The sequence below is a fragment of the Neofelis nebulosa genome, chromosome 7 (assembly GCF_028018385.1).
Source record: "Neofelis nebulosa isolate mNeoNeb1 chromosome 7, mNeoNeb1.pri, whole genome shotgun sequence".
Taxonomy (NCBI): domain Eukaryota; kingdom Metazoa; phylum Chordata; class Mammalia; order Carnivora; family Felidae; genus Neofelis; species Neofelis nebulosa.
In genome coordinates this window covers 69,717,078-69,739,399 of record NC_080788.1, presented here as the reverse complement: position 1 = coordinate 69,739,399, position 22,322 = coordinate 69,717,078, and the positions used below count along the sequence as shown (strand labels likewise).

General features: G+C 42.7%; 1 protein-coding gene across 1 annotated transcript in view; it reads right to left on the bottom strand.

The window, feature by feature from the left end:
• The window catches only part of RYR3 (ryanodine receptor 3), a 535,021-nt gene that overhangs the window by 286,748 nt on the left and 225,951 nt on the right, over window positions 1–22,322 (bottom strand). Inside the window, 5 exon segments of the mRNA XM_058738297.1 lie at window positions 955–1,048; window positions 4,866–4,965; window positions 5,837–5,949; window positions 9,728–9,806; window positions 12,108–12,182. Coding sequence (XP_058594280.1) covers window positions 955–1,048; window positions 4,866–4,965; window positions 5,837–5,949; window positions 9,728–9,806; window positions 12,108–12,182 — 461 coding nt within the window.

The following is a 22,322-nucleotide window of genomic DNA, read 5'->3' as shown; positions in this document are numbered from 1 at the left end:
AGCACTGGTGGGAGTGTCAGCAGCCTGGCTTCTAAGCTGCCACCTGAAAGCAGCCAGTAAGTAACCTTTGGCAGGAGCCTAAGCTAGAGGATCTCTTAGTTGTGAGGACTTGATCCCATGTGTCAAATGAAGTAAAAGAAATGCAGTTAACAAGGTTTCCACAGGCAATTCACAAAAACATAGAATGTATTACCCCTGGGAGATCACCCACTGCTGTCACAAATTCCACCTAATTTGGATCCAATTTTATTTTTTTAATTATTTACCACGTTTCTATAGTTACAGGGGCCAAGCTTTTTGGGTTCTGTTCCTTTGGTGATCAACAGGCTACCAAGGGACACTGCAGAATGAATTTAAGACCTGGATTAGTATCGTCTATCTCCTGGTTTTGAATTTTTGAAAAGCATTTGTTGAGGAGTTAAGCAGAGGATCACAGAAAGCATCGCCCTCAGAAGTGTCATCTACATGTGTCCCTTGGCACCATCCCTGCTAAATCTAGCTCCTGTTGGATACTGTTATTTGGTTTCTCCAATCCTATTTAGTAACAAGCAAAATGAAATCCCCAAACTCCACCTCAATTACTTAGCACCTGAAAGGGGAAAAAGAGAGATGATCTGCCTTTCAAGTGCCCGGTGAATGAGTTAAGTGCACAAACTCACTAGAAAGATTAGTGGGTGCTTCAGTCTACAATGAATGCTACCAGAAACTCCTCAGAGAAGCACTTAAAGAAAATGAAGGCACTGGGAAGCATTACAGAACTGCTTGCCTAAGAAGCAACAGGTGTGGCCAGGTACTCCTGTGCTTGAGCTCCAGGGCACTGCCATTCCTGTTTTACAATACCATGGCTGTGTACAGTTGATGTCCACTCACCAATGCTTACAGAATTCATCTGTGGATTAGTCTGAGTCACCCGAGACTGAAACACCTAGGAAAAGGATGATGCTATCGGCTTACCTGTGCTGGGAGTCATTCTGGTCTGTAGATGGTATTGTCAAACACTCATCATGACCATGGAAGAGACGTACTACATGCCCACCAAGTAGGTAACCTGTGAGAGAATTATATTCTACTATGAGCTGATGGGAAATTTAATAATGAGAACACCAGGTTTAAAAAGGATAAATTCACACAGCAATGAGTCAGTTATAGACAACACCAAGAAAGAAGCATTTGGAAAATGGCAGATTCCATGAATTCTGGCCTCAGGAAGGAAAGACAACAAAGTCAAAATTCTTTGTTTTATTTGAGAGAGAGACAGAGAGAGAGACGCACAGACAAACAGACACACACACACAGAGAGAGAGAGAGAGAGAGAGAGAGAGAGAGAGACAGAGACTCCCAAATAGGCTCCACACACAGCACAGAGCCCCATGTGGGGCTCGATCCCACAACCCTGGCATGATGACCCAAGCCAAAATCAAGAGAGTCGGAGGCTCAGCCAACTGAGCCACCCAGGCGTCCCAAGAAAGTCACAACAATTCTAACATCGAAAGTTAAATAGAATTTCAGAGATGAGCAAGTCCAACATCAAAATGTAGGGTGAAAAGTGTCGATTCACATCATTACAAGGAAAATTATGTTGCTAGTATTAGGAAGGGAAGGATTTTCTAGTTGCTTAGGATGAAAATACATCCAACACAAAATTCCTGGATAAACTCTTACAATCTTGATGTGTCCATTTTGTGGCAAAATCCCAATCAAATTGCAGCCATGGGGAATAAAGAGGAAGCTGGGAAGGAGATCAGCAAACTGTTACTAAGAGCTGTCGTCTTCTCTAAAGAAGACATCCAGATGGCCAACAGGCACATGAAAAGATGCTCAACATCGCTCCTCATCAGGGAAATACAAATCAAAACCACACTCAGTATCACCTCACGCCAGAGTGGCCAAAATGAAGAAATCAGGAGACTATAGATGCTGGAGAGGATGTGGAGAAACGGGAACCCTCTTGCACTGTTGGTGGGAATGCAAACTGGTGCAGCCGCTCTGGAAAACAGTGTGGAGGTTCCTCAAAAAATTAAAAATAGACCTACCCTATGACCCAGCAGTAGCACTGCTAGGAATTTACCCAAGGGATACAGGAATACTGATGCATAGGAGCACTTGTACCAAATATTTATAGCAGCACCCTCAACAATAGCCAAATTGTGGAAAGAGCCTAAATGTCCATCAACTGATGAATGGATAAAGAAATTGTGGTTTATATACACAATGGAGTACTACGTGGCAATGAGAAAGAATGAAATATGGCCCTTTGTAGCAACGTGGATGGAACTGGAGAGTGTGATGCTAAGTGAAATAAGCCATACAGAGAAAGACAGATACCATATGGTTTCACTCTTATGTGGATCCTGAGAAACTTAACAGAAACCCATGGGGGAGGGGAAGGGAAAAAAAAAGGTTAGAGTGGGAGAGAGCCAAAGCATAAGAGACTCTTAAAAACTGAGAACAAACTGAGGGTTGATGGGGGGGGGGGGGGGTGGGAGGGAGGGGAGGGTAGATGATGGGTATTGAAGAGGGCATCGTTTGGGATGAGCACTGGGTGTTGTATGGAAACCAATGTGACAATAAATTTCATATATTAAAAAAAACATATATATATAAAAAAGAGCTGTCTTAGGGGAAGCTGGCTTTCGAATGCATTTGACAGACACAGATAAAATCTGGATGCCCATCCCACAGCACCAAGGGGAGGCAAAATGACAGTCCAGTATCCCACAGTGGGTGAGCCACTACCGATAAGCACTTAGCTTTCAGCATAAGGAATCTCAATAGCCACAGAGTTCCAAGATGTATGGAAAACAATGAGCTTCAAGTGCATGATGACCCATTAGTCTTCAAATAAATTCTGAGCCTTAATTCAAAAAACATACTAGGAGCAGGACTCTAGTCTGAGGTTTACTTGTACGAAGAAAGCAAAATTTGTAAATTTGTTATCACTTTGGGTAAAAAAAATTCTCTAGGCCAGTCTGATCTCAGGAGACATATGGACTTAATATATGTTCAATGTCTGCATCAGGACTTACAAAAAAAAAAAAATCACACAGCTATATCATACTAGGGACTACCGAAGTATTCTGGGTGTTGAATTAACAGTAAGAAAGAGAAACATGCCAAAGGAGAAAGGGCTGCTTATCAATGTATTTTGTACAGGGACAGTGTGATATTCCATTATTCACTTTTTTTTAACCAGGCGAGGCAAGTTCTTCTTAAACTTTCCTTGAATATTCACAAATCCTTCCCCAATTTTCCTCTACCTTACTATACTAAGAGTTTCACTTGTACAACCTCTTTTGCATTAAAATGATTCATGATATACTGTAGGGGAAATCTTAACAGCCAATTTATTTCAAAAAATTAAAATCTTCCATGATCATGCTCTTGATTAACCCCTCGGTCATCTCATGATGGTGAGGCCACGCCCCATTTGGATCTATCCTTTGCAGTCCTCAGGCTCCTCCAATCAATATTCTATTCACACAGAAAATCGCCAAGTGCTGGTGCATTATGGCTCTTCCTAATTGAAATCTATGAGGGCAATATTCAGGAAAGAAGGGTCATGAGGAGGATCACTTATGCTCTCAGGGCTGAAGTGGGCTTCTCACCAGGGGATGCTGAGAGGGCATTTTCTGCAGGGCCAGATGACTCAGGTGATGAGCTTTCCAGGCTAAATTACAAGGGCACTCAAAACTTCGATAAGGACCTTTATTATGTGATTTGCAAACACTCCTTAATTAATCTTCACAAGTTGTCTGTTGGGACCAGGAAATAATTTTATTCCTCCAGTGAAAACGAAAAATATGGAGAAGAGTCAGTCAAGACTCTTCCTTCAAGAAGACTGAACCCCAGTTTCTTGATTTCTTACAGAAAGGCAATAACAACAGACTCAGGGTGGTGAGTTAGTTTCGTTTTAAAAGAAGAGGGCTAAGCATAGCCTGCCTTTTTAAAGCCTTCCACGAGTTGCGGACAGAGTTAAAAATCTGTCATTTCCTGACTATTCGGCTACAAACACGATGCCTTCTAAAACTGGAGCATTGCCTTGACACCCTTAGGTTTCCCTCTATTTTCAAACATGTCATCATAGAAGGGCATTCCCAGTTTGAAACTACTGGGCTCAAGATTAAAAATCGGATTAAAGCCACGGTAGGAGTATCTCTTTAAAATTCTGATCTTGCTGTAAGGTGCCAAAATGTAATATGATAACCTACAGGGTCACTGGCATTTGATTATTCTCCTCAGCTGCAATACTACCCATGGATAAGGTAAGGCCAGTATATTAATTCTGTAACTTGAAAGGTGCATTGACTTTGCCGGCTCCAAGAAATAGGATATGTTGAACAAACTTTGAGGATCTTACTTCCAAGGGAAGAATAAAACATTTTGTTATTGTGAAATGGCCCTGCAAAAACACAAGTAGAAACAAATGACCAAACACACTTTTATTATGGAGAAAGTCCTTCTTCCACCTGTCTGGAGAGATAGTAACAGTATCACCTTCTTGGCAAATAATCTCTTCCAAGACTGAAGTGGCTGGGACCTATACACTGATAACTAGTAACCATAAATGAAAATGAGAAGTCAGCAGGAGAGGAAAAGTACATATCCAAATCCTGCATGCATAAGTACTAAAACAATGGTGGGCTCTAAAGGATTAAAAGATGTTGTCAGGAATGTCCATGTAATCAGAAATCAGGACAGAAAATAATCCACACCCACATCAGAGAAAGACATTCAGGTGGACTAAAATAATGCGAGCTGTGTAGCAAGGCATTAGGTAGGAGCTGGGAAGCAGCAGAAAATGTCAACATATACAGCTCGAGACAGACTGGAAGCTGAGGGCTGAATGCATATTAAAAAAAGCACACCTTCTTCGATGCTACTTCCTGAGCACGTGGGATGTACATTCCAGAGTGTTTGCATAAAAGAGGCATCCACTTGTATGTTCCCATTTGATACGGAGAGATGCTGCAGCAGAAACAGAAATGAGACATCCTTTAAATAACCGGCCTGGTCCTGGCAGAAGCAGCTCACCTAAAACCGCAAGGATTGAGTTAAAGAATCTCACTGTCATCAGGCTCTTTCTGCATAGCCTGTGGGAGACTGCTACACCCAATCCAGAAGCATGCTTCAAAGGGGGACACTTCCTTCAGGGAAGAGGAAGTTTTCTGCCACAGAGGAGGCAGACAAGTGTTGACTTCATCCCCTCAGCTGGATCCCCGATTCAACAGGAAGTCATACAATGTCTGTTCTTGCTGGGAGAAGAGAATTCACAAATGGGAACAATTACTCCAGCATTTGTTCTAGGCAAAGTAAAATCTGCTGGCAAGACGGGTGCTGAGAAGCTTAAAAACTTATCTCTAGACACTTCTCTGATACTCAGACACCCGAGGGAGCCTAACACTCATCCCCAGGTGCAAAATCTCACCGTCATCTTTCAACCACTGTGACATCCCATTTGCCGAAAGCATTTTAAATTCTCCATTCCTCCAACATAAGCTTATTTTCCTAGATCCTGTTCTTTTTGGCTGGTTCACTGGACAAGAACTAAACCACATGAGAAATTCAGAGTAATAGTAGCTCACGTCGGTTTTCTCAGAAAGTGCCCAGGGCATTTTGGCAGAGTTCGATGGGCCCAGTATCTCACTCTGAAAGGATAACTAACAGTTAAATTCCAGGCCCCATGAGGATGTGACAAGGGAGAGAATCCAACCACCTCTCCAGTACACCACGTACAAGTTTAACCTACCCATCCTATTGTGGCTCAGTTCGCCTTGGCCATTACTTCCTAAAGGAAAATATTCTAGAAATGAAAAGATGCCTGGTAGGAAGTACTTACAAGGTATCTTTCAGAGGACACGCTGACGAGGATGAGGTCATCACCAATTCGAACTTTCTCTCCCTCGGATCTCTGTTTGGAAGCAGGATGTATGGTCCACCAACAGGCTTCTCCTACATAAATGCTCCTTGAGTTAGTCATTGCTTCATGGAAGCCAGTGTCCCTAAGTCAGTCCCTCATTCTCCTTTCTCCTGAGAACAATCCCTCAAGCACACATGTGCAAACTCCAGACCTCAATTTCTATTTAGCCCCATACCTGCTCGACTGTCTTATCATTTTCATTTTTTCCAGTGACAGGAAAACAGAGTTTGGGAGAGAGTATTGGAATCCAGAAACTACAGAAGCTTTTGAGTATTTTTAATACATACAGAAAAATGTTTTCATCATAGGTACTTACAAATCTTTAAGAACTGACTTCATGGGTCTACTGGCTACTTACACACTTTTATTTTTTGCCATACTCTCCCTGAAATTCTACTGAAACGTGAGTAATTCTACTTAAAACATCAGAGATTTTCAAAAGGCCTGAATCTACAAAGACAGACAACAGGTGAGAAGTTCATAGCAAACAAGCAAAATGGACAATTTGGCAAAAGGAAAGCAGACAGATGCTTTCAGCATAGACAAGCTAACACCCAAGTCCTTAAGAAAGAAAAGGGAGAAGTTGATCTCAAGAAATAAGGTCATCCCTGCTTCGAATTTCTCAGGAAGTCTCTGGATTGGGAGATAAGTTACTTGCGAAGGTAGCAACAGAAGATGGGCTTGAAAGCAGGAGAACTGGCTAAAAGCTATAAAGGAACTTTTATCACCTGGCTTCCTTCTCTATACCCAGCACAGCCAGATGACCCCTCCTTCTCTACCCTACAGAAGATTAAGAGTTAAATCCATGGAATGACCAACCATCAAAGTTATGGTTTTGTAATATCAAGCACTGTCAAACAAGAAAGTAAAAACTATTGCTAAAAATAGAGAATCGTTAACATTTTATGCCCTGATTAGTAAAGCCCCAGCTCCTTTCCCTGGGCCTCTATTCCTCATACACCAGCTGTGATCCTAAGTCTTCTCCTCACCTCAAATCCAAGGATTCCTCTTTAGGGAAGCCCAACCACCCAAGATAAAAAATACTATTGTCTGGGCATCTCCAGTGAAATGCGTAATCCTTGACAGATTACCCAAAAGTAAGGCTTAACAGATGGCAAGCCACAGCCACACATTCAGGGCTTCCGGTCAGCTTTTACTGCCTTGACCTAAACATGAAAGGACACCAAGGATCACCTGACATCTGAGCCAAGTCACTAACATGAATGAGAAGAACAAAATAAACACTGGGCAAAGGGACTTGGAGAAAACAAAGATTATGGAGAGCGAAAGAAAACTTTTAAAAATTCATATAATTAATCATATCAGATAAGAAAAAGTTTCATTCATGAAATGGCAATGAAAGTGTCCAGGAATGATCCCTTTGGAGAAAAACCCTTGTATCTTGAAAGAGAGAGAAAGAAACAAGAGACTTATAGGATAAAGTTGAAAAACTCTCCCAAAAATAATGAAGAGAGGGGCACCTGGGTGGCTCAGTCAGTTAAGCATCCAACTTTTGCTCAGGTCATGATCTCGTGGTTCATGAGTTTGGGCCCGTGTTGGGCTCTGTGCTGACTGCTCAGAGCCTGGAGCCTGCTTCAGATTCTGTGTCTCCCCCTCTCTACCCCTCCCCTGTTCATGCTCTGTCTCTGTCTCTCAATAATAAATGTTTGAACATTTTTAAAAAAAAGAATGAAGAGAAACATTAGAAACAGGAGTAAAGAGATAATCAGAAAACCAATCTAGCAGATTTTCAGAAAGCAGGAACAGAGAAAACAAAGTGAGGAATTAATGAAGAAATAGTATTAAACATTCCCCAAAGCTGGAAGGCAAGCATTCACACTGAAAAAGCCCACAGAGTCCCTACCACAGTGAAGAGAGACCCACAAAAGGGTCCATTCTTGTGAGACTTGGAACAAAAAGGATCCATGCCCAAACACATCACTGTGGAATTTTAGACAGAAGGGCAAAAGAGAAGATTTAAGTAGCGCTCAGAAAATATAAACAGGTCATACACAAAGGATTGAGAATCTGAATGTGGTATCTCAGTAGCCAGGCCTTAAGCTAGAAGAAAATGAAGAAAGCCTTCAAGATGCAAAGGAAAAATTTATTTCCAATGTAGAATACTATGAATTACTTGTGAAGCATGATTTAAACTTCTTAGTTGATGATTTACCTCCCATGGATCTTTTCTGTAAAAGCTACTGGATAATGGGCTCCACCAAAGTGACGTGGTAAACCAATGAGGGAGAAAAACATGAGATCCAGGAAACATGGAATCTAGGAGAGAGGCCAAGGACATCTCCTAGATGACAGTGGATGTTTCTATAAGAGGACACTGATAGAACAGCCAATATGATTTAATCCCATGAGGGGAAAGTTTCAGTTCTATAGAACAGTTTGAAATGAATGAGCGATTGGGTCACAGAAAATAAAGCAAACGATTCTCTCAAAAAGCCTAAAGTCATTCTACCAATGTCAGCAGAATGAACGTATAGGACTTTTCCGATTACATGCTCTAAGACTGACAGCTGGTTTATATATAGTGGCCAACTTACAATCAGTGAGTGTGGCATTTCACTGATTTTGTAATTATCAGCAAAGGTGGACAATACCTTAGAGGAAATTATATTTTAAGAATAACACTTTAGCTGAAAACAAAGCAACCTCAAATCAAATGCAAGTATAATCTCATTTTAAGAGAAAAAGCATTATGGAGCCCACTCTTGTGCTTTGTACAAAAATGAGAAGAAGTGGAGAGGCAAGGCTACTCCTCAGGAATTCTCAGACATCCCTGAGCACAATGCAGAGATGGCAGGCACACATCGTTAAAACTTCATTTTTTTTTTCCTATATCTGTAAAATCAGACAATCTGGATCATTCCCTTATGAACTGACATAATTTTGGAACAACATGTAATTTTGCCCTTTGGCTACCTAACAATGGAACTTCCTGTCATGGTCTGAAAGATTGTATTCAAATTAGACTCTTCCTGCAGTGTGACCTAGGATGTTTTCTCTTCTCTGGCCTTTGTTCCTATCCTTTTTCCAGGCCTGGGGTTTCTGCTTTAGAGCAGGTTCTACCCAACCTTCTTCCAGCAAATTCTCATTCAGTATGAGCTAATCTGAAGTAATTTCTGCCATTTGCAACCAAGAATCCTGACTGATACATAGCCCAACCTGTAAGTGGAGCAGATATTCCACATACATTGTCCTTGAAGGATGGTCATATTACTTATGAATATCTCCAGCCACACCGAGCACCCTACATCCCAGGGCCAGCTGCTATGTTGCTGGATAATTGCAGATATGGCAAAGTAGGTTTTTTCATAGGGGTGAAATGTGTTTCCTTTCAACTTCTATCCCATTGCTCCACTGGTCTATGGAATAACCCACAGCAAGTCAGACCCTTCTGTGACACCGTAACTATTAAGTATGTATAGTTATGTTGGTCCTCTCTTCTTCATTTCTGGTTTCCAGGGAGAATCTGCATCACGGTCACCACCTTTCTTAGCATCCACCTCCTGACTGTCAGCATTTTTGACTGACCTCAAAACAAAACAAAACACAAGCCAATGTTTCCCAAAGTATGTGACTGTGGCGAAAGCATTATGTTGTCCTTCATTCTTAGTTACTATGTCTCCATCACACGTTGTTTCTTTCTTATTCCCCTAAATTTTATCAGACCTATTTCTTGACCCCACTGGTTGCTTGGTTTGGAATCCCCCATGAAGAACTTATTATTCAGTATCCTTCTCAAAAGCCCTTAGCCCAAGACCCAAGTGAACAGGAGATCTGGGAACGTTGACTTACCTGTGGCATGTTCCCGTAGACCTACATCAAAGGCAAGTTTATCTGTCTGGGATCTTGATGTGGTCAAACATGTTAGATACTGTGAAACAAGAGCAGATGCTAGTGAAGTCATACTCTTCTATCAGGTCTTGGCATCTCACCACTAGTTGGCTTCCAGTTGTCAATTTCAATACTGAACTACTGTATAAAGGGCTCATTTACTGTATTCAATGGTATAACACATTTGAGATATACTTTTAATAGTATATTTAAAATCTCAAAGATGTTCTTCTCTGGTGACCCAGTGATTTAACTTCTAGGACTATATGCTACAGATATAAGTTTGAAATTAATATTTCAAACATATTTAATATGCTTTAGTTCAAAGATACTGAGAAACTTTTAAATTGGAGACAACATAAATGGAACGTCTACAACCAACAATAATGCAAAAGTTAATAAACTTTGGTCCTTCATTTTATGAAGTATGTTACCATTAAGAGTATTTATCCAGAGTGTGTATAAGCATGGAACATATGCAAAACAGCACAATTAACAGGTACACAAAACTTAAATGTCTGGCAACTAGGCTAAAAGGAATTACACCAAAATGATATCTGAAGTTCTCTCTGGACAGTGAGATGGACCATGATGATTCCCCTACTTCTATTTATTTTGGTTTTCAAACTTTCTATGAGCTTCAGAACTTCTCAATGTGTATGGGATCCCCCCCCCCCCGCCCCGAACCCCTGCCACCGATTATAAAAATGTATGTGCATGTAAAATTTAACATTGATATTTAAAATAACTTAATAATGGAAAAAAGCCATGGCCTGTTCCTTGCCCCCTTTACTGGCAGGCACAGGGGCTGATCTTAGAATCAAACTGGTTGGCAGATATGCACTTGAAATGTGGTTTCTGAGTTCTACTTCTACTTCTCTGCAACAGATAAATGGAGAATCGTTGCATTGTCCAAAATCCTCTGTCACAGGCCTCATTCTCAGAGCTACTCCTAAAAAGAACTAGCTAGTAGAGGGTTTATGTTAACTGTGAATCCAAATTTTTCTGGGCCTGGGGGACAGTAAATATAATAATAAATCACATAATCCTTCACATCTCTACCATGCTTTTAGCCCAAGTTGTCAAAGCCATGAGAGGCGTGCTGTTTGAGGTTTTGTTTAGTCTGTTCAGGTAGGAAAAGAGAGGTATTAAGGTTTTCTTTACCCTATGGATAAGCACCAGGTTCTGAAAGATACATGATCCCATCTCAGTTCTAGACATCATCAGGATACAAAGTTTCCCCACTCTCTAAATGTCCCCATCTCCTGCTCCTATAACCTTCCATTTGGTCACTTTTGTTCTCTGTCCTCTGCCATGAAAGACTACAACAGAAGAATGTTCAGGCTGAAAAGGTCAACTTCTCACCGGTCCTCAGGAAGAAAAAACAAAAAGCCGCCATAAATAAATTATTTAAGAGCCAGCTGCAGCTCCTGCTGCCAGTCTGACAGTTCAAGCTTTGAGATGAACTGTGAGCATACTGCAGGTGTAAATGTGTGAAAACGAAGTCTTGAATTAATGTAACATTTTCCACTTGGGCCAGAGAAAGAAGACGAGCCTCCCTTACACTGATACAAGTGACGATGAGCAATACAGGGATGGAAGCAAACAGGATTAGAGCTGGCACGCGTTACATTCGACTGAGATCACCATAGTCTCCTTAACGTGCCCTGCAAAAGTTCTACAGTATCCAGATTTTTCTAATTATATTTACTTAAAACTTGAACACTTTTTCTCATGTTACACTGAGTTAGCACCATTTTGGTTAGTTCCGGTCCCAGACCCCTAATTAGTTACAGCTCAATGAGCTTTCTGTGACGGCTTTGCTCCTTATCTTCCTACAGCCTCTGGATTAATATAATACCTTCCAATTATTCCAGGACTGAAGGCAATGGATACCATCCCATTTCCGTTAGCTAGCAGAAGAGTAGAAATTTCATAAAAATCTCATTTGATTTTTCTTCTCTGTTGGTTACCCTTATATGCTTAACGAATTATTTCATGGTTTATTTCTTCATCAGTTGAACAAATATTTATTGAGCATCTAGTATGAGGCACTGTCCTTGATAGGGTTAGGTTTAGCTAAATTAAAAAAAGAAAAGACAAGGTCCTTTTTCTTCCCAGAGTGGGGAGGAGAGTGGTTAGACATTAGGCAAATACCTAATTGCAAAATGAGTAAGTTATATGAAGAAAATGCAAAGCAATAATGTGCTCTAATTATTTACATTCCAAATTACTTGTGTGTTAACATAATCTAGATGCTTGTTGGTTTCCTATACTTCCTCCCCTCTTCATCTTTTTCCTCCTCCTCGAATGGTGAAAGCGGACATCCAGATGTGCTTACCATTCCGCTGAAGGAGTGCCGCAGGAGAATCGCGTGGCCATATAGCAGGGTCCTGTGGCCACCCCCTTGTGCTGCCTGTGGGGAAGGACAAGAAAAAATGTTGGCACGGGCCGCTTGTGGCCCCCTCTAGAGCAAAGCAGGACAAGAATTCTGAAAGACAGTCTACAAAGAAAGACCCATTGCAAAGCTCCCCAAGAATTCATTCTAGAAGCGAGTGGCCAGCCTATGGGCGAGGGGGAGACTGGTGACCACAGCCATGCAACATCCTTGGGAGAGTGTGTGTAGGGCAAAATCTGTTCTTAGAAAAGTCCCCTGCCCAGGATGAGCAGAAACCCGAGCTGTTCTACCATAGAAGCGTGTAAATGAGATAGGTACTGCTTACCTTCCTTTGAAACTTCTCAGAAGCATTCGAGAGTGAGAGAGAGAAACAAATGTAACTATAGCCTAGCGACAGAAAGGCAGCTTGGGGGACAGGCATATGGTCACATTCTGTGCCCTGTGGTCTTTTCCCTTCAAGGCATGTGGCCTTCTGCCCAATCATTTAAAGGGGTCCTATTTACCCAGATCTCACCATTGCAGACAGCTCTGAAATGCAGGACTTTCAAAGGGCAGCCAGCAGTGCAGAAATGGACCCATCAGCTGCAGGACCATCTCAGTACCTTCTCTGCCACCCCAGGTAGCTCCACTTTGGCTGTTCACTCAGTGGCAACTCACCCAGTGGGAGAGGGACAAGCAAAGAGACAACTCAACATAAAGCTGCTGTGTCTGCTTCTTTTTCCCTTCATCTGTCTGATTCACGCACCACAGTCTGAACCCAACAGTACATGATAGGAGACAAAACTATTATTTATTGTCATTATTCCTGAGTTGGTAACATGACAACATTGAAATCCACAAAGAAGTCCTAGAATTTGTTGGTGTCCGCTTTTTCGACCTTTTGCCTAAATCCCTTCCCCATCCTATTACCCTGCCCTGAGACACAGTCAAATAATTTTGATCACACATACCCCTTAGGAATGTGACCCCAGCATAGGACCCCATCCCTAAATATGCACAAAAAACATCCAAAGCCTGAGATGAAAGTTAATCATAACGAGAAATTCTAACATTTTCCTTCTATATGCCAAGAGCACCTCTTAGGCACCGAATATTATTTAGACCTGCACACCAGCAACCACAGGGGCTAGTGTGAGGTGTGGTCGTCTCCTGTGCCTACCCTCCCTCAGAGCAATGAGCAAAGAAGACAAAAGCCGGTGGTATGGAGAGAAGGCACAGGTCTGAATAATAAGGTCTGGAGTAATTTTATTTCAACTCTATTTGGATTAAAAGAATCGCTCTGTTGAAGAGATAACTTTTCATGTCATACCAGGAGCCTAAAGAAAAGAAAAATGATAGACGGGGTATCATGTTTTTTAAAAAGCTGATAAGTATATAAAAAGGTGGCTGCACTTTCCTCACAACTGCAGAGATATTTAAGGGCTCCCCAGACCTTAACACGGTGGAGCAACGAAATGTTCTTTGTACTATTTCCGAATTGCTCAAAATCATTCGAACTAACTTTAGTTGCTGTATTTCCAAATGCGTCAACAGCTACGTTAAAAGGAGTCACATCCAATCATTTCCACAGCCTGTCCATCTGCTATTTTCCCTATTTTCCCTCCTGAACCAGTCCGATGTCTCAAACCGAACTACTGATGAAATGACATGTCCTGGTGTTAACTGTGGGTCATGCCTTTGTCTTTGTTCCCATCGACTCAGTGAAGCATCTTAAAAGGAGCCCAGCGTCGCTGACCACAAAAAGTGGCACCCAAGAGCGTGTGTTCCCCCTCTTCTCTGGCACTGCTGCAAACATCTCCTGGCCCTCATAGCCTTTATTATGGAACCAACAGAAAAGCAGAGAGATGAAGCCCAAGTGTCCCACTGGGACTGAATGGGGCAGCACCATGAAGAACACAGGAGGCTTCGCATCCCGATGCCTCCCTCTGCCACGGCAGTGCCTCGTTACACTGGTGGGCATCATCGATGGGTTACAGCAGAAGCTGCTGGACACTATTCCTCTGTGCTCGCTCTACCAGGCCTGGGGTGGAACCCGGGAACTGGTGCTTCTAACAAGCTCTAGGGGACAGGACCCTCATGTTGCTGGTCCGGGGATGACATTTTGAGGGCCACTGCTTAAGGAATGATCAAGCTTCAGTGCTTGCCAGAGTAGAGGCAGAGGCTTTGTCAATCATCATCCCGGTGAGAGCTCCTATGGGTACACACCATGGGTAGGTGCTTTCCAGAACATCGTGGCTTGTCATCAGGATTTTTCCAGGGAGGAATGATTGCCCCTACTGGCAATGTGAGGAGTTTGACCATATATCCTACGGCTGGATGTGGCTGGTGGTGGTAGCGGTGGGAAGTGACCTCACGGTCAATTCAAGAACATGAGCCTATTTTGCTCTAGTTTTTATAATATATTAATTTGCCTACCATATACAAAAACCAGTGTAAAAAGCAACCAGGAAAGCAGGAGAGAAAGATACTTCCTTAGCTCTTAAAGGAAGGTGAATTGATACAGCAGGGATTTAAGGAGCCCTGAGCATACAGCAGGCACAGAACTATGCAAGGTGTTATATGTGAACTATCTCATTTTAGACTTGCAATTAGTGCTGTGGAGTAACTGTAGTCATTATCTCCATTTTTCAGCAATGCAAACTCAGGCTTTAAAAGGTGAAGTAACGTGCTCCAAGTCATACAGGTTCCAAATACAGAGTTGGGATTTCACCGTACACCATGTTGTCTCCATCTTGGTAGTCTGGTCTAGAAAGACTCGTGTAAAAAAAAAAACACAGAAAACAAAACCATGTTGCAAATAGGAAACAAGCTGCCTGTTTAAAGAGGTGAAGACAAGGCGCATTGGAATAGACTCGAAGGGTAAGAAGGGTGTTGAGGGAGAGCATTATTGAAAAGGTAGACCCTAACAGGTCAGAGTGTTGACAACCAGTGAGGCTAAGAACGAGGCACACACACGAGCAGAGGCCTGTTGGTGGAAAGTATGAAGTACACACGGGGACCAACAGATGATTCACTGATTCGTTTTGGGGTCAGGTGAAATGAAAGGGAACACCTGGAAAAAAATGAGGGCATAAGTACAGGGCAGTCAGATTATGGACAGCCATGATTGTTCCACTGCTAACGGGACGCTAGTGTAGTTTTTCGTTTTTGTTTTTCTTTTTTTAACTGGTGTAGGTTTTTAAAAGCAGAGGGTCACTGTCAAAAGCATACCTTAGGAAGGTAACCCTGATTGCACAGTGGTGGAAGAGCTGGAGGCGTCAAACCCTGGGACAGAAAAGATCATTCATTCATTCATTCAGTTCCTATGACAACAGTAGAGTATGGAACCAAACATCTTGGCGTCACCCTTTACTCACTTCTCCCTCTCATACTCCACAGTCAAGCCACCTCTGGTGCCATCTCTGAAATACATTCTACACCCAAGTTCTATACCCTGCTGCCAACACCAAGTACGCAGTATCCACCTCCTGCCAGGCTGCCTGGTACACACCAGGATGGTAATAATGGTGCCCTAACTATGTTTCCTGCTGCAGCCACACACCCCCCCTTTTATAGTCTGAGCCAACATGGCAGCCGGAGCCATCCTTTTAAAACTCTGTTACATCATGTTACTTTCTCGCTCAACTTTCCCACAGGCACTCCCTCCCATCCACTGTGGCTCCTTTTCACACCTACAAGTGCAATGTCCTCACCATGGTCTCCAAGACCCTGCATCAGGACTTGGCAAATCTTCCCTATAAAAGACCAGACAGGGGGCACCTGGGTGGCTCAGTCGGTTAAGCGTCCATCTTCAGCTCAGGTCAGGATCTTGCCGTGTGTGGGTTCTAATCCCTCATGGGGTTCTCTGCACTAAGTTCAGAGCCCACTTTGGATCTTCTATCTCCCTCCCTCCTCTGCCTGCCAACCCCCTCTCTGTGTCAAAAATAAACATTTTTTTTAAAAGAAAAAAAAAAGACAAGACAGTAAATATTTTAAGCTTTCCAGGACACATATGGTCTCTGTCATATAGTCCTTTTTAATTTCAACCAACTTTTTCAAAACCGAAACCATTCTTACCTAGAGGGCTACCCATAAACAAGCCACAGCCTGGATATGGCTGCTGATCCCTGCCGTCCTTGATCTGGATCCTTTGTACCTCTCTGACATCACGAGCGTGCTCTCCATCACTCCCTCTGCTCTAACCACACAGGCCCCCGCTCTGTCCTTCAGACAAGTATGCTGCTCCCTCCTACCACAGGGCCTTGGCACATGTGTTCCCCTCTGCCTGGAATGCTCTCCCTCTAATATTCCTGTGGCTCATTCCCAGGCTTCATTCAGTTCTGCGCTCACATTTCTCATTTGGAGAAGCCTTCTCTGATCACCCTTCCTAAAGGAAAAATCACCCTTATTCTGTCATAGTTTGCTGTCTTATTTCTTGAGGCATGTATTATTAGCTGATATGAATTCATGTTATTTCTGATATGTATCTATCCTCCTCTACTCCCCAGGATATAAGCTTCATGAGTCTGTTGTATTCTCTGCCACAACAGCACTTTTATCAGTGCCGGGCAAACAGTAGGCACTCGTTCATATTTCCTGAAGAAATAAATAATAATTACATCAAGTGGTCCTTTTGTCTCCCTTTTATGGATGGGAAAAGATAAACTTTCCCATAACTGGCTTGTAAGAGGTGAATGGGGATTTGAACTTGGATCGAACTACAAACTCTACTCTTTCCACAGTCTGACTCTACTTTTGGACTAACATTCCAGGAAGGATGTATTACGGTACACAGAAGACTGCATGAACCTGCTCACAGGGGATTCAGACCGCAAGACTCTGAGGCAGCATTGGGATGGTAGTCCTGTCCCTCCATGAGTGGCCTTAGCTGTCCCCAAACGGCAGGAGGAGATTATGTGGTACCACCTCACAGCACGGGGGTGGGGCAGGTAAACCTGGGAAAGGGCCCTGATGCCGCATCCAGAGAAAAAATATTCCCCTGGATCATTAATTCAATTGTCTTGCTTGTATTTTATTTCTTTTAAGTTTGTTGATTTATTCTGAGACAGACAGACAGACACAGTGCAAGTCGAGGGGTGGGGGGAGGGGGCTGAGAGAGAGGGAGAGAGAGAATCCTGACCAGGCTCCACACTACCAGCGCAGAGCCCGATGAGGGGCTCGAACCCACGAAGCTGTGAGATCATGACTGTGCCCAAACTAAGAGTTGGATGCTCAAGCAACTGAGCCCCCCAGGTGCCCCTTCTTGCTTGTAATTTTAAACTTAACTACATTACTGACATTTCTTTTGGTGGACACCAGAAAACACTGCCTCCCAGTAAGATAAACCTGTTATGGCCACAGAGGGGGAACAGTGATTCTCTCTAGCTACACATAAGTATTTCAAGATATTTTAAGCAATCTTCTTTTCCAATCTGGAACCCCAAGCTCCTCTTTGGGGACTGCAGGCTCTGGGAAGGCTCCTTGGTGAATGTCACAGAACACATGAAGGCTTCAGTTGCCACCTTCCTGGGAAGTTTGTAGGGCAGGAGATCATCTGTTGGATGTGCCTGTGCATGCTTTCATTGTCCTTTTCTTCTCTATCCCATTCTGTTCTACTTTTAGGCTATCAAAGAAAGAAAGAAGCCTTTCTAGAAGGTCACAGAGCAATAGTTCCTGGACAGGCTGGAGGCCCTCCACAGTGCCCAGGACGATTACATTTCCTCAGATACAACTGACAACTAATAATGATGCCATATAAGTAAAAACAAACCAACCGAACACCCCATTAACCTAACAGTACCCCTAACAGTACAAACGAAAGCAGGTAACTCAGTACTTTCAGTAAGAAAACCATTAAAGATTCTATTCATAACTGATAAAAAAAAAAAGTAATAAATTTTTCAGGAATTTACTTAGAGGAGTTAAACCTTTAGAATGAAACCACAAACCTTTATTCTATAAAATGTAATTTGATTTAGTGAAATATTAAGGTGTACAATGAGAATACCAATATTGGTAAATGCCTGTTCTTCTAAACTTAATTTACGGATTTAATGCAGTTTTAATAATTCTAATGGAATATTTTGGAATTCAGCAGAGTTGCTAAAAATTCACCAGGAAATAGAAGCAGTAAGAAATTTTTATTCTCGGGCACCTGGGTGGCTCAGTCAGTTAAGCAGCCAACTTCAGCCCGGGTCATAGTCTCATGGTCTGTGGGCTTGAGCCCTGAGTCAGGCTCTTTGCTGACAGCTCAGAGCCTGGAGCCTGTCTCAGATTCTGTGTCTCCCTCTCTCTCTGCCCCTCCCCCACTCACACTCTGTCTCTCAAAAATGAATATTAAAAAAATTTTTTTATTCTGAAAAGGAGCTAAGTTTTAGCAAATGTTGTGAAGTAAAATTAATTCATTCTGGTATGGTTCAAAAAGAAGAATGTAGCACAATCTAGGCAGTCCATAAACAAGCATCAAGTATAGCATGTGATAAGACAGATTTTTAGTACAATGGGCAAGGGGAGGCATGATTATTAAACAAATTTCTCGGTGATATGTGAATAGCAAATCAGAAAAGCATTCAGTAAGATCCACAGGAAATATAAAAGATTCTGGATGGATAACAGAATTAAATATTTTATTTTAAAATTAAATTCTAGAACTAGCACATAATAGAATAGTCCACCATTCCTTTACAGAGCTAACACTTATGTATGTTTGAAGTAACAGATGCGCTCAAAGGCAACAAAAAACAGATAAGATTGTACAAAGATCACTGGACTTCAGAACACTGCAAACACTGAATAGATTTCACAATACTTTGTATCACTATGACAAATGGGTTAACGTCTTGTTGAAATGTAAGAAAAAAAAAACTAAGCCTCAAGTAAAGAAAAAGGCAAAGGAGATGAATAAATGATTCATATCAGGAATAAAGTTAAAATATTTGGAAGGGACTTTATCTCTTCTAGTGATGAAAGGAGCATTTTTTAGACATCATTTTATATCAACTAAATTTGCAAAACTGGGGAAAACACAATGCTGTCTGAGCTGCAGTTTAGCTGGTGTGATCCCGTACGAGGGGACACTGGAGCGCAACTCTTGCATGGCAATGTGGTAATACATAAAAGAGCCATAAAGAGGTCTGTAGCCTTTGCTGTAGTCATTCCACTTCTGGGAGTAATTCAAGACGAGCAAAGAAGTATGCACCCTGTTGTGATAAGAGCATTATAATGGAGGCAAACCAAACACCTGGAAAGAGCCTAAACATCCAAAACAAAAATTGTGTCTCGAAGTCATGGGCTTCTTTAGGAAGTTCTATCCATAGCCATTAAAGAAAACAATCACAGAGGCTCCCAGAAACAGAAAAATGTGTGCAACATGCTGCCCGTGAAAAAGGCAGAATGCAAAATGCCTTCGACTGTTATGCATCTGCAAGAACGATAAAGAATCTTAAAAAAAAAAAATGAACTAGCCATTTGGTTGGCTGCGGAACCATTTGAACTTTTCCAAATTTTTCACCCTACTAGCCTGACATTTTAATAAAAAACGCATTTGTGTTCGGGGCAAAAACCGTTGCATGTGTTTAAAGATGTGGAATGCTACAAAAGTGTTTTGTCTCCTCATGACAACTTAAGTTGCTCAAGGATGTCATTAGCTTGCCAGAACTTTCCCTGCCTGAAGGGCTGATGGCAACACACAGCAGGGGGCCTCCTTTTTGGCACTAATCCAGAGACTAGCTCTTCCCTGGTGTTAAGTGGGAACACCAGGGAGGAAGTCTTTAGCCAAGACCCCTCTGACTCCCTCCTCATTCCTTCAGGCCCAGGTCCAGACTCCAGAGGAAAAAATCTCTCACCGCAGAAAGTCACTTCTGCTGGGATCCCAAACACACTCGTTCTTCTGACTGCTCTTTGATGAACCTTCAACCTTGGATTCCATCCTGATTCCTGGAGACTTGCTTCCTACACTCTTCCATGCTTCCAAGGCTGCCTCCCCCCCTGCATCAGATTCCAGGCCCACCTTCCCCTATTGTCATAGGCCAGCCCATTACCCACCTCTGACCAAACTCTCAAGTCCTCACTTTTCTAAAAGGGGTGGGCAGAGAGGACTGGCCAATACTTCCAGAGCTCAAAGGACAACAAAGGAACTGATGGGCATTTTCCAAACAGGTCTGAGATTGTAAACTCCTGGTAACAGGGACAATTTTTGTTCTTTAACAATAGTTAAGTAGCCCATTAAAATTTAAAAAGTGTCACCTGGGGATGGGAGGCCACATGCACAGATTAGTTTGACTTACGCTTTAAAGTCAGAGTTGGAGGGGGGCACCTGGGTGGCTCAGTTGGTTAAGTGTCCGACTTCAGCTCAGGTCATGATCACACAGTTCATGAGTTCGAGGGCTGTATTGGGCTCTGTGCTGACAACTCACAGCCTGGAGTCTGCTGCAGATTCTGTATCTCCCTCTCTCTCTCTGCCCCTCCCCTGTTCATGCTCTGTCTCTCTCGGTCTCAAAAATAGATAAAAACATTAAAAAAATTTTTTTTAAAAAAAAAAGAAAAACCAACATTGGTACCTGTTTTTGCTGACCAAAAGAAATATAAAGGGGATTTTATATTTCTCACACACATCTACATAGGTTATCACAAACTGTGAGATTATGACCTGAGCTGAAATGAAGAGTCAAGAGTCGGAGGCGTAACCGACCGAGCCACCCAGGCACCCCGAGGGATCATTCTTTTATTTTGACAACTTGATTTTCTATTTGTAATGGGATGGTGCATATGCACCTGAAACTCCTAGTCAGAGGAGGCTGAACCACTGGCTACAGAAGGCCACACCTTCAGGAAAGAATCACCTTAAGGGGTTTCCCCCATAAGAAATCCTTCAAGTGAGTCTGGGGCAACTCAACCAAGACAGCACAGGCCTTTAAGGTAAATGTACTTGAAAAGAAGCCATACTCTTGGCATTGCTCGTGGGCCTCTCGGGACACCGTTAAAAACTGAAGTAATGAAACAATTTTAATGAAGTATAGAAAAGAGGAGGAGGGTGTGGCATCTGACAGCCGTACTTCCCCACGTTCAGTGATCATGCAGTCTCCCCAGTTGCCTTTCCAAAAACACAGGCCCACATGTCAGAGGCTGTGAGGCACAACAGGACCCCCAGAGAAAAGGCTGACTCCGGTTGGCTGAAAGCCTATGGGAGTCACTGCTCCTTCTGCTAATGCTCTTGCAGCAAGGTAAGCAGGGGGACGGGATTTCAGGGAGCTCCGCCTCCCACACCCTCACTGCTTCCCCCTCCCATCACCACGTGTGACAGGACTGAAGAGTGCAATGTCCCAAAAGCTTTGTATAAAACCAGGCTATCGTCCTTTCCTTCACTCTTCAAGTAGGGAGAACACAATCCATCCCCAGCCACGTACCACGAATGCCAAATTTGCCATTCCCACAGTTTATAATTCACTCAATTCAGCCAAGCCCTCCTCTTAGAAGCACACAGAATTATTTTTCTTTCGTAAGAAGATTCTGGAAATCTCATTTTTGTTCAGGTCATTAATTTCCCAGCCACATGGAAGTGTTTCAGGACATAAAGATGAAGGGCCACAGCCTGATTTGAGAACGTTCTGGGTCAGGAGCGCCCTCTCCAGCAATAACCTGTACAGCAGGGAGCTATTCTGTTTCACCAAAAAGCCCCTCCGACACAGATCTGGCCCAAATTTTGCACATAGTTTGGTAAGTGAAGTCTGAGAGATGGCTCACATGACCTACGGGCTGTGGTGGGGCTTCCGTGGTGACCCGGAGTTCATGAGTTCCTACGAGAATTTTTAAACTTCTAAGAAGAGACCCTGCATGGTGTACACGTAATCCCTGAACGCACGGCTGAAAAGACCTGAGAAATCTCCTAAGTCTCTAAAAATAAGTTTTTGATCCATGAGAACCTATGTAGATGTGTATAACCATTTCCCTCACTCCCTCCCAATCTGAGGAGTTTGGGAAACAAACCAAATTACTCTGTGAGGTTCCCACCAGGGCTAGGATTTTACAAACACTGATTGTGCAACAGAAAGATAACCATTCTCCACGGAGGAGAAAGAGCCTGTTGTTGGGATGCCTCCAATTCAGCACAGGGTCATTCTAGATACACCTGTGCTTTCCTTTGAACATAGATGTCCAGGGAAACCAGACAGCCAGAATGGC